Source organism: Alosa alosa, chromosome 1 (assembly GCF_017589495.1).
Source record: "Alosa alosa isolate M-15738 ecotype Scorff River chromosome 1, AALO_Geno_1.1, whole genome shotgun sequence".
Lineage (NCBI taxonomy): Eukaryota > Metazoa > Chordata > Actinopteri > Clupeiformes > Clupeidae > Alosa > Alosa alosa.
Genome location: NC_063189.1, coordinates 30,122,618 through 30,137,575, shown reverse-complemented (window position 1 = coordinate 30,137,575; position 14,958 = coordinate 30,122,618). Strand labels below are relative to the sequence as shown.

General features: G+C 42.1%; 1 protein-coding gene across 3 annotated transcripts in view; it reads right to left on the bottom strand.

Moving 5' to 3' along the window:
* The window catches only part of atp6v1h (ATPase H+ transporting V1 subunit H), a 42,780-nt gene that overhangs the window by 14,718 nt on the left and 13,104 nt on the right, over nt 1–14,958 (bottom strand). For all 3 annotated transcript variants that reach the window (XM_048249372.1, XM_048249390.1, XM_048249382.1), the window contains 5 exons: nt 14,486–14,583; nt 13,885–14,077; nt 5,275–5,453; nt 3,030–3,155; nt 1,145–1,246 (listed from right to left, as the gene is read on the bottom strand). In XM_048249372.1, the coding sequence (XP_048105329.1) occupies nt 1,145–1,246; nt 3,030–3,155; nt 5,275–5,453; nt 13,885–14,077; nt 14,486–14,583 (698 nt within the window). The remainder of the gene's footprint in view (nt 1–1,144; nt 1,247–3,029; nt 3,156–5,274; nt 5,454–13,884; nt 14,078–14,485; nt 14,584–14,958) is intronic.

The window sequence follows — 14,958 nt, the reverse complement described above, 5'->3', positions numbered from 1 at the left end:
CAGAGCAAACAGTGGCTAGCTAGCACCGTTTAAAAGCTGAGAAAAGGCTCTTTCATGTGACACATGTGTGATGAGTAGCCTACTTCTCGAGGAGTTCAACAGAGAAGAATGGGTGAATTTGGACGCACTTCATGCTTGTAGTGAAGTAAAGCTGAAGCGCTGCATGCTGCGCAGGAGACTGCGGCTCACTGGTAGTTATTATAGGTAACTTCAAATCAACGCGATTTACCCTTATAGGCTACTGCACATTACAAGATCTGTACGAGATGATCCGCAGCACTGAAGTGAGAAATTATTTAACTCTTTGTGTAGCGCATGTGAGCGCTTTTTTCCCCATTTCAACCTTAATATTGGTGGGGACATTTCAGTCGTAATTTGACATTGGTGTGGACACGTCCTTCGGTCCCCACGCAAATCTACGCCCCTGCTGCCAAGGGAACTGGTAGAGCAGTGATTTTAAGTTATACAACTTTTTCAGTATTTTAAGTCTAGATAGTGATAGTGATATTTAAAGGGTTGGAAACATGTGCCTATCCATATCTTCTTGACCCATTTGTTTGCATTGTGCAATTCTGTGTCATTCTTAGTGCTGGAATTGATTAAATCACTGGGTAGACCAGGCTGATGGACACCGATTTGAGAAAAGTGCTCAATTGCATATGTACATACAGCACCTTCATTTTAGTGAATAGACATTTGATCTGATCATGTGTGGTGTAGAGTGTTTTTTCCGATGACAAACACATTATGAGACCAAGGCATGCATGAAAGCACTGAGGACAAATACTGCCAGAGAACTGACTCCATTCTGGTTCACAGAGCTGGCATCAAATAATAGTTGTTTTTTTCCCAGTGAACTAGAGTGGTCATGTTATTCTACAGTTCAGTTATGCACACAACAGACTCTGGTGATGGTGCATCCTTAGTTTCATTCAAAACTGGTTGAAAAACAGGATGCTTCACTAGATAGCACCAAGATTTAAACAATGCAGAATAGAAACAGTTGAAGAACCAGCTCTCTGTCTGTTAAAAAATGCCCTTTATGCAGGCTCGGTTGCTGAGTGCATCTTTGTCTAGTAGGAGCATGGATTCTATCTGTGGGAAAAGCAAGACTTGAGTGGTGGAGGCTGGAGTGGACCCTTACCGTTTGCCTCTTGGATAGTGTCGCACATATTCTCCTACATCATGAGCAGCCACTGCTATCACCTGTGGGTCATCAGACACCTCCAACAACCTAGTAAGAATCCTGAGAGAGAGAGAGAGAGAGAGGGAGAGGGAGAGAGGGAGAGGGAGAGAGAGAGAGAGAGAGAGAGAGAGGGAGAGAAAGAGTGAGTGAGCAGAGGATGTGACTTATGAATACTACTATGAAGAGGACAATACTGGACGAAATTCCTCTTCTAATAGACCTCTGAAGTTCCCCTACAAAAAGGAACCAAAGCTTTGCCCATATAAGGAGATCCGGGTGTTAATTGAAGCGAACTACCTATGGCAAGTTGCATGGCAAGTTAGCTCTGGGGTAGCAAAAATTAAAGTTTGATGTCTTAACATACTGAAGATCACAGTACTCACTCGAAGGCAGAGGGCAAAAGTGTGTAGAGCAAAATGTCTGCATTTTAGATTTCTTCGTCCCCACGAGAGTTTAACAGGTGTGATCATTTAAAATCCCCATGTTATTTACCCATAGGAAAACTCGCAAGATACCAAATCTCCTTTAATATATGGGCAAAGATGGTAGCTTTTTTGTAGTCGAACTTCAGAGGCCTATTTCTAGGAAAGCCCTGGGTGTTACTGTTATTTGGGATCAGTTTCAAGGACCAGGGAATGAAAAGTGAAGTTAGATTTCGTTAGGACTTCATATTTGGGCTTCATCCAAGATCAATTCAAATGTCTTGAACTTCCCCATAGACAGCAAACTCGGTAAAGATTGTAGAGGAGATGCTGGTCCCATGTGCACTTATAACAACACAGCATATTACTGTCAAAATGCCAGAGATGGACCACAGAACATCTTAGGTGTCATCTTAGGTCATCTTATCTCCAAGTCCTGTAGGCTATCCGCTGTGCTGGCCACTAATACATCCACCCCACCTGATTTTCTTTAGCATGGTTTAGACAATTGCATTAACACTACTGATTATCATAGTGGATCATTGGACGTGCTCTGAAATTTTGGCTAATGGCATTCCCAATAGGCATATGCCTGCCTCATAGAAATAGAACAATTTGATTGTCTGATGTGTTTGACATTGATCCAATATCTCATGCCCTGCTCTGACAAAGGCAGGCATAGTGTAGCCTATGATACTGATGAATGCACCAGAGGATAAGTGAAGTAAGAAGAGCTCTGCTAAACAAATGGGCAATCATCTTGCATAAGCCATCACAGCGTATTATTAGGGCATTATTTGGGAATATCTGAAATTGCTGAGCTCCCCGAGATCAAATTCTAGAGAAAGACGTCTCCACAGAGATGCCATGACCAGCCACCGGATTATCTCTTCCACAGCAGAAGGAGAGCAAACGGCTGTACTGAGTGGCAGTGGCTCACTAGATGAAACGCAGGCCCGCATATCTCCAAAACGCCTGAAATGGATGTGATGAGGAATCAGGAGTTTAAGAGCCTTTCCTGATTCACACATGGAATAAAATCAACTGAAAAAGGAGGTCGCAGAATGAGAGTGCAGAGAAATCTCAAATGAACGATGGCAGGAGGCATGGGGCTGGGCACTGATTGGGGACGGGCTACTCATGGAGGAAACAGGACCGGTAGATCAAAAGGTGGGATCAGGAGATTGAACTTTATGGAAATGAGTGCCATTCAGACATTATCCCATCAAGACAGTGTTTACTCAAACAGGAGAAGCCATATCCATTACACCAATTAAACACTAAACATGCCCCTAAAAAAAAAAAGGAAAAAATAACATATCAGATCTTGTTTAGTTATTTCATAGGACAAAAATAGTCATTCATTTTATTAGAACTGGCCTTCCATTCTTTAGAAGTGTGGGGATCTTTTGGAACCTTACTTGAGGAGCTCGTAGTTCTTCTCATTGAGACGCACAGCGTTCTCTCGCCAGAACTTCTCAGACTTGTGCACCGGGCTCCACTCCAGGCGTCCAGACTTGAGCTCAGAGCTGTACTCATCGAACGAGCTGTGGCGGAGAAGGAGAGATGGAGAGAGGTAGGGCTGCATCAATCTGGACGATCCTGCTGAGACCGCAACAGCTGCAGCCAGCGAGATAAGCTCAATCTAATATCAAGACCTAATACGAGGGCAAAAGGCATCTGCTAAACGTCAATGACTGCTGTCCATCTGGTACACATCACATAACTCACATCTTCAGATTAAGTACAAACCTCCCCACGGCCCAAAATACTTCCTATTGTCTTCATTACTTCACAGAAATGAGTCATGTACACAGGCACCTCTAGCATCAGCGCCGAGATAAACATTCATGTGTTGTCTCACTAATGGTCACTCGTGGCAATTTTAAGGAACCACTCACACACGTGCACTTTCTAGATTCTTATGGTCTTTGGTTGTTTAGGTGGAGTGTGTGTGTGTGTGTGCGCGCACGAACACACGTGTGTCTGAGTGTGTGTGTCTGAGTGTGTGTGCGTGTGTCTGAGTGTGTACAATGGGAAATAGGGAAATGCATTGTCAAAGGAATTGTCGGTGCTTCAGAGTAATTGGCTTTTCAAGGCAAAGGTGAGGTAGACTGTCATTCAGGCATACAGCATGACAGTCAGTGCAGGGCTCCAGAGTAACTTGTTGCATTGGTTGCACTGGTGCGCCTAACTTTTTTATTTAGGTGCACCAGCACAAAATTTAGGTGCACCCAAATTTTTCATCATGCACCTTTTTTAATCCACAATTTCAAGGTCCCCTTTTTTATTGCTCTCCATATACATTCCGTGTCTGAGCTGTTGTCAGTGCATGGACCAGGAATGACAGTATTGATTTGATTTGGGGCCTCCACCACCTTGACGACATCAGTAATATTGAATACTGTGATCATTCACATCAGTGTCAATGTTATTACAGTGGTGGTGTGTAGGTCTAATTGAGTGCCTGTCACTTTAAGAGGAACGTCAAAGTAGCTTTCATTCTCATGGTTTTAGGCTAGAGGAAAATAGTCGCAACATCCAAGGATATATGGATGCAATTCATTATGTTTTCTATGTCATTTGATAAAATAAATGTTCAAAAAACTAACAAGTCAAAGAAAATATTTATGGGACCATAGAAGAGATAAGTGTCTTGCAATGTTAATTTCTATGATTTTGTTGAAATCATCACTACATTAATGATAGACATGACACGTCGTGAGCTAACAGTTACGTAGAAGAAACTCTCTCAAGATGTAAACGTTTGCCAATAGGTTGTGTAGCTTATTTCGGAAAACTCACAGGCCTAAATTAACTAAATTAACTAAAGTAGGCCTAAATTAACTAAATTCCATAGCCATAGCCTAGGCAACACAAACTTGAGAGGTGCAGGTCAAAATCAACATCGCTACTTGCTCGGATCACGACAGCTGTGTGCGTGTGAGGAGAAAAGACACATAGGCTACGGGAAGCGCACGACTGTCATTCCTAAACGTAGGCTATATCGATACTAATACAATTAGGTATTGTGAGGTTTCTAATTTCAGGGTATTGCGATACTTTTGCAGTATTGGTGCACCATGCACCACTAGTCAAAGTAGAACAACCGCTTAGTTCGTGGAGAGACAGCAGATGTGAGTAGCCTAAAGTCTAGGCGCTCAACCTAATGACATTAGGTGCACCAGTGCGACCCATGTAGTCGCACGTTTAAAAATTTTGGTCGCATTTGCGACCAAATTGGTCGCACTCTGGAGCCCTGCAGTGTTTCATAGTGTGATGAAATCATTGTGCTGTGGCCTGATGCTTCTGAAAGCCCTTACATAAAAACATTACCCACGAAATCTCACCTACCCAAGAGACAATCTGAAAAACAGATGGACCAATACAATCCGTAAACCGAACCTGCAGTAACCAATCGACAAATCGACATGTGCTTTTATTCCCTTTTAACTCTAATCTATTCCATGTGTTATGTGTAAAAGTGGTCACAAAATGGAAGTGAAAAAAACATAAGCTTTCACACATTGAAAAAACCCTATTTGTATGGAATCAGCAGCACAAGTAAACTCATCATGCCTTGTTACTCGACACAAATCACTCCTCTGGCCAAACAGATGCGAGCGGAATTCATAATGCCTTGTTTTTGCTTTGCATTGTGGGTACCTCAGGTCCTGCACACTCTCCCCGAGCCTCTCCAGCAGGAATTTGATGTCCTCAGTGATGTCCTCGTCGTCGTACTTCTGCTGGTCTAGGTTCTCCAGCTGCTTGAGCACCTTGCACTGGATCATGGCCAACGCATACTCCTGACGTGTCTCCCTCTCCGCAGATTTCTCCAACAGATTCTGCAAAAACACAACAACGAAAATGTATGGAGCTCAAAACGTCAGATGTGTGTTCTGTGTTCACTCCACTGCTCTTTCCTCACTCCTTAAGAGTGCAAACATGTGGTCGGTATTCAACAGAATAATGGTAGAGATTACACTGTTATTTGCATGTTGGCCAAACAGGTTCATGTGGAAAAACACGACCGAGTTATAGTAGCCTTTCCGCTCAAAGAGATAAAAATGAGCATTTCCACCATTTTATAAATAAAAAAAGATGCCATCATTGGCCACCATTTTCACTGACACAGAAACTCACTACCGATTGAGGTCTTGCTCTGTAGCGTGTCACAGATGTCATGACCAAGGAGATGATGTAAGCTTAACTACACAGCACCGGCACTTCTGATCTTTTTCACCGAGTTACTGCTAAAAAACTCTTGAACATTTTCCCAACTAGATGTACCGCAGAGCGGTACAAAATATGACCGCCGCCCAGTCCAGCACATTTTTTCCACAAAAATAAATCACGCTGAAAGGCCTATATGATTCTAACTGTCTCACTAAATTGCATTATCCACACTCAATTCTCACTGGTATCTGCTAGACAACAAGTACCAAAACATGATTAGTTCATAGATTTCACATGTAAAATTCATTTTATACAAGCCCACCTCCATCTTGCCTGTTCATAATTCTGAGAAATTCTTGAATTGTGTGCATATGTGCATGTACATGTTTATGTTATGTGTGTGTGTGTGTGTGTGTGTGTGTGTGTGTGCCTGCGTATGTGCCTGTGCATGCATGCGTACATATGTCTACTGTGTGAGTATGTGTCATACGTATAATTACTGTGAATGTATGTGTGCGTGTGTATCTGTTTGTGCACATGTGTGCACATGAAATGGGTTAACATGACCCCTGGAGGCAAAGATACGGAAAAAATTGGTCATCCTAGGCCCTACTGTTCTCAAGATATTCACAGAGAACTGTGTCTGCCCTACCCTCCTTTCGGGGGTCCAGTCCAGTGGGGGGGCCACAGATCAAAACAAAAAACAACGGTTCCATGCTATCCATGTGGGGTTACATGCCCACCAAGTTTTGTGTACCCCGGTCTTTCAGTGTCCCGGGAATCCTTGTTGGTGTACGTCACTAAATGTACACATAAATTATTTTATTGTAAGGCCCCCCATGAACGAAAGTACACAAAACTTCGCATGCATTCGGAGGGTGTCATAATGATCCTACACTTTTAATTTCGTGCAGTTTTGACCATGTCAGCCAGAGATATTGTGATGAAAGCACCTCAATTTTTTGCTTTTTAATTTTTAACTAGGTGGCGCTATACATGAAATAAGTGGTAATGGATGGGTTGACATGCCCCCCCTTAAGACCAACATACATAAAAAGGTGGACCTCCTAGGCCCTCACGGTTCTCGAGATATTCACAGAAAACTGTGTCTGCCCTACCCTCCTTTCGGGGGGTCCAGTCCAGCGGGGGGGCTACAGATCAAAATGAAAAATGATGGTTCCATGCTATCCATGTGGGGTTACATGCCCACCAAGTTTCGTGTGCCCCGGTCTTTCAGTGTTCCGGGAATCCTTGACGGAAATTTGGGAATGCGAAAAAGAAAAAAAAAAGAAAAAAAAAAAAAAAAAATCTGATTAAAACCTATATGACCGCCGCCGCTTGCTGGCGGTCATAATAACTCTTAGCTAAAAATACCTCCTATTGGGTCTGAAGCTGTGAAAAACAACTCTGCTGATACCATGAGGATCTGTCAACTCTGCTGATACCATGAGGATCTGTCAACTCTGCTGATACCATGAGGATCTGTCGATCTGCCGATACCATGAGGACCAACTCTGCCATGAGGATCTGTCAACTCTGCCGATACCATGAGGATCTGTCCCAACTCTGCCCGTCTCCACATGTGCCCACCTGACAACAGCATCACGCTGAAAGGATTCTAACTACAGTATCTAAGTGGTGTAGCTCTGCTTTCTTGATAAGGAGGCAGAATCACTACACTGATGTAACGCACACACACACACACACCTCAAATAAACACACACACACACACACACACACACACAAATAAACACACACACACACACACACACACACACACACACACACACACACACACACACATCAAATAACTAGTCTCACCATCCACTATGCTGACTAAGTGCATCCAGCAGCAAGTTATGAGAGTGAATCGGCATTTCATAATCAGATTTTTTAATTGAATATTTGCTGGAAGTATGTTTTCAGTTGGAATACACATACTGTATTCCATGCAGAAAAAAGAAGTACACATTGTTATTGCTGACTGAGTTGCTACCTCCATGTCTGTCCATGTATACTAAGTGCCCAGGGTTGTCTCTAACAAAGAATTTTAGTAGCACTGAAACAACACAGGGTCATTCTCCTCCACCTTTCAACACTGGAGGCTCTCATCATGCACAAACAATGTCACATGTGTGGAAAAGAGACGCTCACACCTCAAACATCTTCCCCCACACCTCGAAATAACAGCAGCAGCATACACACCTGCGAAAGCATGCATATTGGTCACACTTTCAAAGTCACAGTTCATTCTACTCAATGGAAAGACACGTCGAGTGGTAGCACTTCCAACATAATAATAACAACATAACTACCAGTGGGAGATGCACTGTGTGGAAATGTGGCCTAATCATATCTATGCATAGAAGATGAAAACGTGAAGCCAGTTAAACAGTAACTGGTCTATTACTTGACTTGCAAACACAACAATATGATGGGAAACTGCCCTACCCTTTTCCAGCATGATGATAATGGGCTATAATAAGCCCTATCCACATGGGGCAAACATCCAGTTTACTATTAGGCCTGTTTAGTTCCACAATCTCTGCATGCCCAGCTAGAGAGAAGTAGAGATAGCTGCTTTGTTTGAACATGCAAGTCAATTATACCCTCCACTACTGTGCTGATGTGAGTGTGAGGGAATGCACAGGCACAGAGCAGGAGCAGAACACCTTTCTATCAGGGAAGGCAAAGCTATTTGAAGGAACTGAAAAAGAAAACACAGCACCCTCCAGAATTATTAGCACCTCTGTAAAATTTGACTAAAAACAGGTATAAAAAACAATATTTTGGAATAATATATCATAATGGAAACAATGAGGAAAAATCCAATCTTAAAGGGAAGCAACACCTTGTTGTTCCTCTATTGTGAGATTATAATAAATCACCAAAAATGTTAGACCTGTTTTTAGCTAACTTAAGTAGAGATACCATTAATGCTGGAGGGTACTGTAATGTTGCTCTTGCTCTCTCTCTCTCTCTCTCTCTTCAAGGGCTCAGTACTTTGCCTTTGCTGGTTTCTACTGAAATTAAACAGTAAAAAAGCTTTATTCTAACACCTTCCAAAGCTATTCATCACATCATTCAATTAGGTCAGTCCTAGATGCACACTTAGTTATATAAAGTCTATCTAAGGACACCCGAGATGAGACAACGTAAGAAACAGAAAGACCCAGTGATTAGCCCATACTCCATTACTCCCTGATGGCGTTTAATTAGCTGAAATCCTCCATACGCTCACAGTAAGGGCTCTACAGAAATTGACCAATTATGATGGATACTTCAGAGCCTGTGATGCAGAAGCAAATGTGAAGGGCAAGAAGGATTCTCATCAGACCCAGGATTATGTTCAAAGGAGGAGTCCATATTGGCATCACAGGCTAGAGGCTGATAAAGCACAAAGCTGCTCCTTTGAATTATGCCCCTAATTTGGTTTGGAGGGGTGATATACCATGCTGGCACATAATAACTCTTCCACGGTCGCTTAGGACTTCACAGTCCGTTTGAAAACGGCCGCAGCAGCAGCAGCAGCAGCAGCAGCACTGCGACCTCACTCCAGTGCACAGTCAAAGGAGGACACTGAGATGAATGAAAAATGAAGAGAAGTGGCTCCACTTGAAATGTACAGACACATTTGCATTTCTGTATTATGAAGACAGATAAAACAGAGCATGCATGAACTTCTGTGAAGTTTGTAAAAAATAGTTGTTCTGGTAACAGCATATTAGTTGGTAGTACACATATGGTGTGTGTGGTGTCATTATGTGGATTTCAACAATTTTAGTTATCATTTTGAACCAGAGCTTTGAACCAGAATTTTTTCCCAATTGGTTCATTCCAAACAGAAACAGTATTTTAACATTTCTGGTTTCCGATTCAACCCTAGAATTGACGTTCCTGAACGGGTTAGAACAAAAAAATAAAGTTCCCAAAATGGTTAATAATGTTCCATGTCAGCTGCGAGACATACAAATACGTAGGCTGAACATTAGGACTTTATTTTTTATAAATAATATTGTTAGTCTACATCATTTTCCTTAAGTCTCTATCCTGTCTTCAAACATTAAAAAAAACACTATACGATATATTATGTCAAGCGGCATAACTGTAATTCTGTATTATACATGAATTAAAACAAGGAATATTTCTGCCGTGTTGTTTATTGGCAAACAACTGAACAAATATCCATTATACTTCTCACAGCTCAATTGGTGCAAATGACAAATAGGGCAGGCTACATAGCTGTCATTGAGAACTTTAATTGACCAAACAGTGTTTACCTCATATGATTGAGCTTGAGAGACAGACAGAGGCGTCTATTATGCTCCATATCAAGCCAGAGCCTATAACGACTCAAATGTATTCTTTTGGATGTGTAATAAATCGTACCAATATAGCTGAAGGTTTGGAAAATTGGTGTCTGTGTATACTCCTATAGCAACTCATAAGCACATTGAGTTCACAATGATTTGCTTGTGTTGAACTGTTACAGTTAATATCAGGCTACAATTTGAACAGTTGAACTGTTACAGTTACAGTTTGAACAGTTACACAGAGAAACCTGTTCGGAACATATATTTTTTTAAAAGATTCTGGATTTGGTTTTAGCATCAAACATTCCTGTTTTATTTTTCGTTCACCCTGCAAATGGTGCAAAAGGACAAAATGATCTGAAACATGATGAAATAAGGAAGGTGACTTACAAGGGCGATTACACCATGTGAAAAACACTGTTCAATACACTGAAGATTCACATGGAGAGTGGCTGGTCCTAGAACTGCCATCTACAGTACAAAGAATATTAAACCTGCTTGGGTGGAGGACAATAAACTCCTGATGTTAAACTTGCCAATGCCTAATTATCTACATCTGTGTCTAGGCAGTTTGGTGTGGGGGCGAGATTAATGCACTGCCTGGGTCTAATTCAATAGTGCTAGGGCCATACAGGAAGAATTCATTACCCAACGCTAATGCCAGTGATATTGGCAACACAGAGAGCGGCGTTCAGGGGCAGTTAAATATTAAATACAGCAGGCACACCCACAGTAATGCACTGGCAGGGGCAACCGGGCGTGTCTGTTGTACATTTATTTTGCATGTAGTGAGGAAGACATATCTGTGTCCCCATCACAGAAGCGTCACACACAGTGGTGGTAGTGTGGTGGTTAAGGAGCTGGGCCATCATGCAGTAGCCTGAAAGGTTGTGGGTTTAATTCCCGGCCTCCACCGTTGTGCCCTTGAGCAAGGCACTTCATCCTGAGTTGCTGTTGGGACAACGCAAGAATGCCCTTATAATATAATTGACCTACGCTGTGTAAGTCGCTTTGGAAAAAGTGTTGGCTAAATGTAGTAGTGTATGAATGTAGTAGAATGTAGTAGTAAGTGTAAAATCTGCCCCTAAGATACATGGCCAGAGAGAAATGGTGGTGTACAAATTTCAGGTAGAGACATTGGGCATTGGAGCCTTCAATCGACAGGACAGTGAAGACTGGGCAGGAAATACATAGGAGAGAGGTGTGGAATGGGTTCAGGAAATTACCTCAGGTCGGACTCACACCAGCATCCTGGTGGCCGCTGGGCCTGCATGGCGCTAATGCTACCGCAGCTCCTCTGAGAGAGACTTAATTGAATGTCTGAGAAGAGTGGAAAGGTGAGAGGTGGGGGTAGGGTGTGTGGGTGTGCGTGTGTGTGTGCGTGTGTGTGTGCGTGTGTGTGTGTGCATGGGGTGGGGGTTAGTTGGGAAACACTTTTGTGCCACACCAGTTGAGCAATATGTTTCTGGGGGCTATTCATCCCATAATCTCTCCCAAAGCTCTGGGAGCCGTGAAGGTCACATCTCAGGCATTATCAGTTCATTTGCGCTGCAATCACTTTGCCCACCACTCCCTCCACTTCAGGAGATGGAGTAACAATGTAACAAAACCCTTTTTGTTGTCCTCTAGCCTAGTAGCTCGCTAAAATGTCTGCTTCTTCCGGACTCCCTATAGTTGGGGTCATTTCGTCCAAGCAGAGTGGACCCATGGGGGGCAGTATGTGAGTGCTAGTTTTTATTTTAAAGGCATGCGGAGACATGCTGAACAGACTATTCTAACACCCAAGCTACATGGCCAGAAAGTAATGGCGGTGCTCGCGATTTCAAGCGTGACTACAAAATACTTCTTTCTTGTTACATTTCTATGATGCTCTTCATAAGATGCTCTCATCTGTAAGTGCAAAGGAAGCCATCTTCAGTTCTCCTCTAGCAGGACAATTCTTGCCAACCTACACAAAGAACAGTCAATGTGCCCTCAACAAATAAAGTCTTATGGCCGTCAGTGTTGAATTCATACAGAACTCAATATATGAGGATTCTCCATTGAGGCTGCTGAGAACAATGTTTGTGTGACTACCAATTTTACCGACCTACATTGAAAGTACAGATCAAATGGAACGCCAATGGAAAATGTATGACAACCAACCACTGTGCAATAAGCACAACAAGCGGTTGTGGCAAAAATCTGATTTGGTGCGGCTGTCTTCTTTGTTTCCCAGAGATGTTTTGACCTTTACACCAGTGGTCTCTAACGTCTGACCTGCAAGACACTTTCATGCAGCCCTTTGCTTCATTTACGTTTGTAATGACATTTGGACCACACATCAATTTTGCTTTTTTTTTTGTTAACTAGGTTCACTAATGTTAGCGGACCGGAGTTGCATAGACTAACGGCAGTTCACAGTACTGTGGGTCAGACGACCAAAACAATCAGAAGAGATAACCGGTACAAAGGAACCAGGGCCAGTTGTCACTAAACTATAAAAGTAAGTAAACATGTCTTTCTGAAGCGAAAGGAAATGTTGACCAGGAGTATCAGTAGTTTCATGCTAAGTGGACAATGTAATTCCTTCTTCGTCAAGTTTAATGCAGCAACAACCGGTCTGTTTTGCAAGAAGAAAACAAATTCAAAGGCACCACTACACCACAAATTATGCAGAAGAGTAGCCTATGAGGGAGAGCAAAGCATCACGTCTTCCAACAAAACTTGTCCCCAGAGACAAAAAAGAATGTGATGAAGCCATGAAGGTACTAGCAAAGTTATGACATGATGAGTGAAGCAATAGCCAATGTAATATAATGATGAACAGGTTCAGAGAGACTGAAAGTGAACTGTCGTGCTGCAGGTTACAAATATCTTCTGCCTAGACAAGGCATTTTATATAGAAAGTAAATGTCATTCTCAAATACAGAATGCTTTATGGACAGTGTGCCCTATAGCTAGAGTTGTGAATACTCAATAATTTGCATGGATACAGTCTAATATTAAATTGCAATGCACTATATTTATCAGGGGTTTTAATGACCATTTAAAGATAACAGATTTTTTCTATCATGCCCTATTGCACTGGCCCCCCCATAAGACCACCACCTAACAAGTTGTCCATAGGTATGAGTTGGAGAGCCCTGCTTTACACTATCCAACAAAAACATTTAGCCACCAAATACTCTGCAGTCTGCATCTTCAATGCACTGTAAACATGAACTCTACTTTCCTATGGTCAATTTAGATCTGTAATCACAAACCTTATTACGTCAATTTTATTTGGTCTATTTCTAGGCTTACTTTTCAATACAATTGTCTATTTATTTTGTTGCTTCATTGCTATTGTGATCTCGGCTTTACTGAAAATGAGGATTACAGAGAACTTTCAAGAATAAAGGTTGAATTAATGAATAAACGAATTAATATTTGTTGTAGTCTTTCCTAGTAAGTGGTTGTGAAGATGCCATATGCAGTCTTAGTTGCAATATTATGAGCTTTTGCACATGTTTATCAGGCTGTTAGCTGTGTAATATTCTGCAGGTGGAGATAATGGGTTAACTGATTCACACCACCTTCTGTGCTCTTCTAAAGAAGGTTTTGGAATGAAGGGTTTTCTTTATGATCTGCTAAAATGTGCAAAATGTTGTGAAATGTGATCTTAAAAGCTGTTTGCTAAACGAAAAAGAGAAAGGTTTTCAATGAAAAAAAAAGTCCTAATAGCTTTAACCTTAAAACAATACAAAGACTGTGAACACTTTTTCACAGTGGAGATGCTGTGATGGGTAATGATTGTCCAACGTACCCTGAAGGCAGCCAAGATGATACGAGTCACCTTCTCCTTGACAGACTCCTGGAGGATGTCGGAGAGGGCAGGCACCACGTTGTAGCGGCGGAGCTGCTCACACAGCTGGGGGCTGAAGGCCAACAGCCACACGCAAAAGATCATTTGATACTGCAGCTGGAAGCCACACTTGTTGCTCAGCACCGTGGTGATGCTGGGAGGGGGAGGAGAAGCCTGTTAGCATGTGAGATACACCTCCAGATGCGTGCTTAGAATAGTACAGGGTGCATGTTCTATTTTTATTAAGACATCTGCAAACTAACACCAGCACTCTAACAACTGTTACTGAACGTGCTGACATGCTCAATTAAAAGCCAACCACAAATCTAAAAGGATTACAATTGCTAATTTACAGTTACTACTTTATGGCATAATATTAGCTCATACAAAAGTCTTATTGACATACGGACGGACGGACAGAAAGAAAGACAGACAGACATGCACACACAAAACCATTAATATTCACTGATTGATTGTGCAATTTTGAATATAGTACTACTTCAACATTTCTCAGCTGTATTTAAGGGGGGCTTATAATACTTGATTCTCCATTATCACTTACCAGTTAACACCATCAGCTTCAACCCAGGCAAATCTGTACTCGTTAACCCTCAACATCAACTGAAGACACCCAGCAACACACTGAACATACTGGGAGCTCTATGGACACAATACAAAGGTACAGTGGTGGGAGAAGAGGGGAAAAACACATGAGCGAGATATAAAGGAGCAGTTAGTCACAGCACACCCAGGCCCACATCAGTGAAAAAACCATCAAACTCCAAACGCCAAAATAGACACAAGGCCGCTGCAAGAACAAAGAGTCTGATGCAAGCCGCATCCACTAGGAGGAGTGCATTAATCTGATGAGCGTGCAAAACAGCAATCCCAGGGGGCCCGACATCGAAACCTTACAAACATGCTACAGCAGAGAAAGCAGTCCACAGCACAGCACAGAGAAAGCACAGGCTCCTATGGAATACTGAGAGAAATATTAATATTATTATTATTATTATTATTATTTGTATTATTATT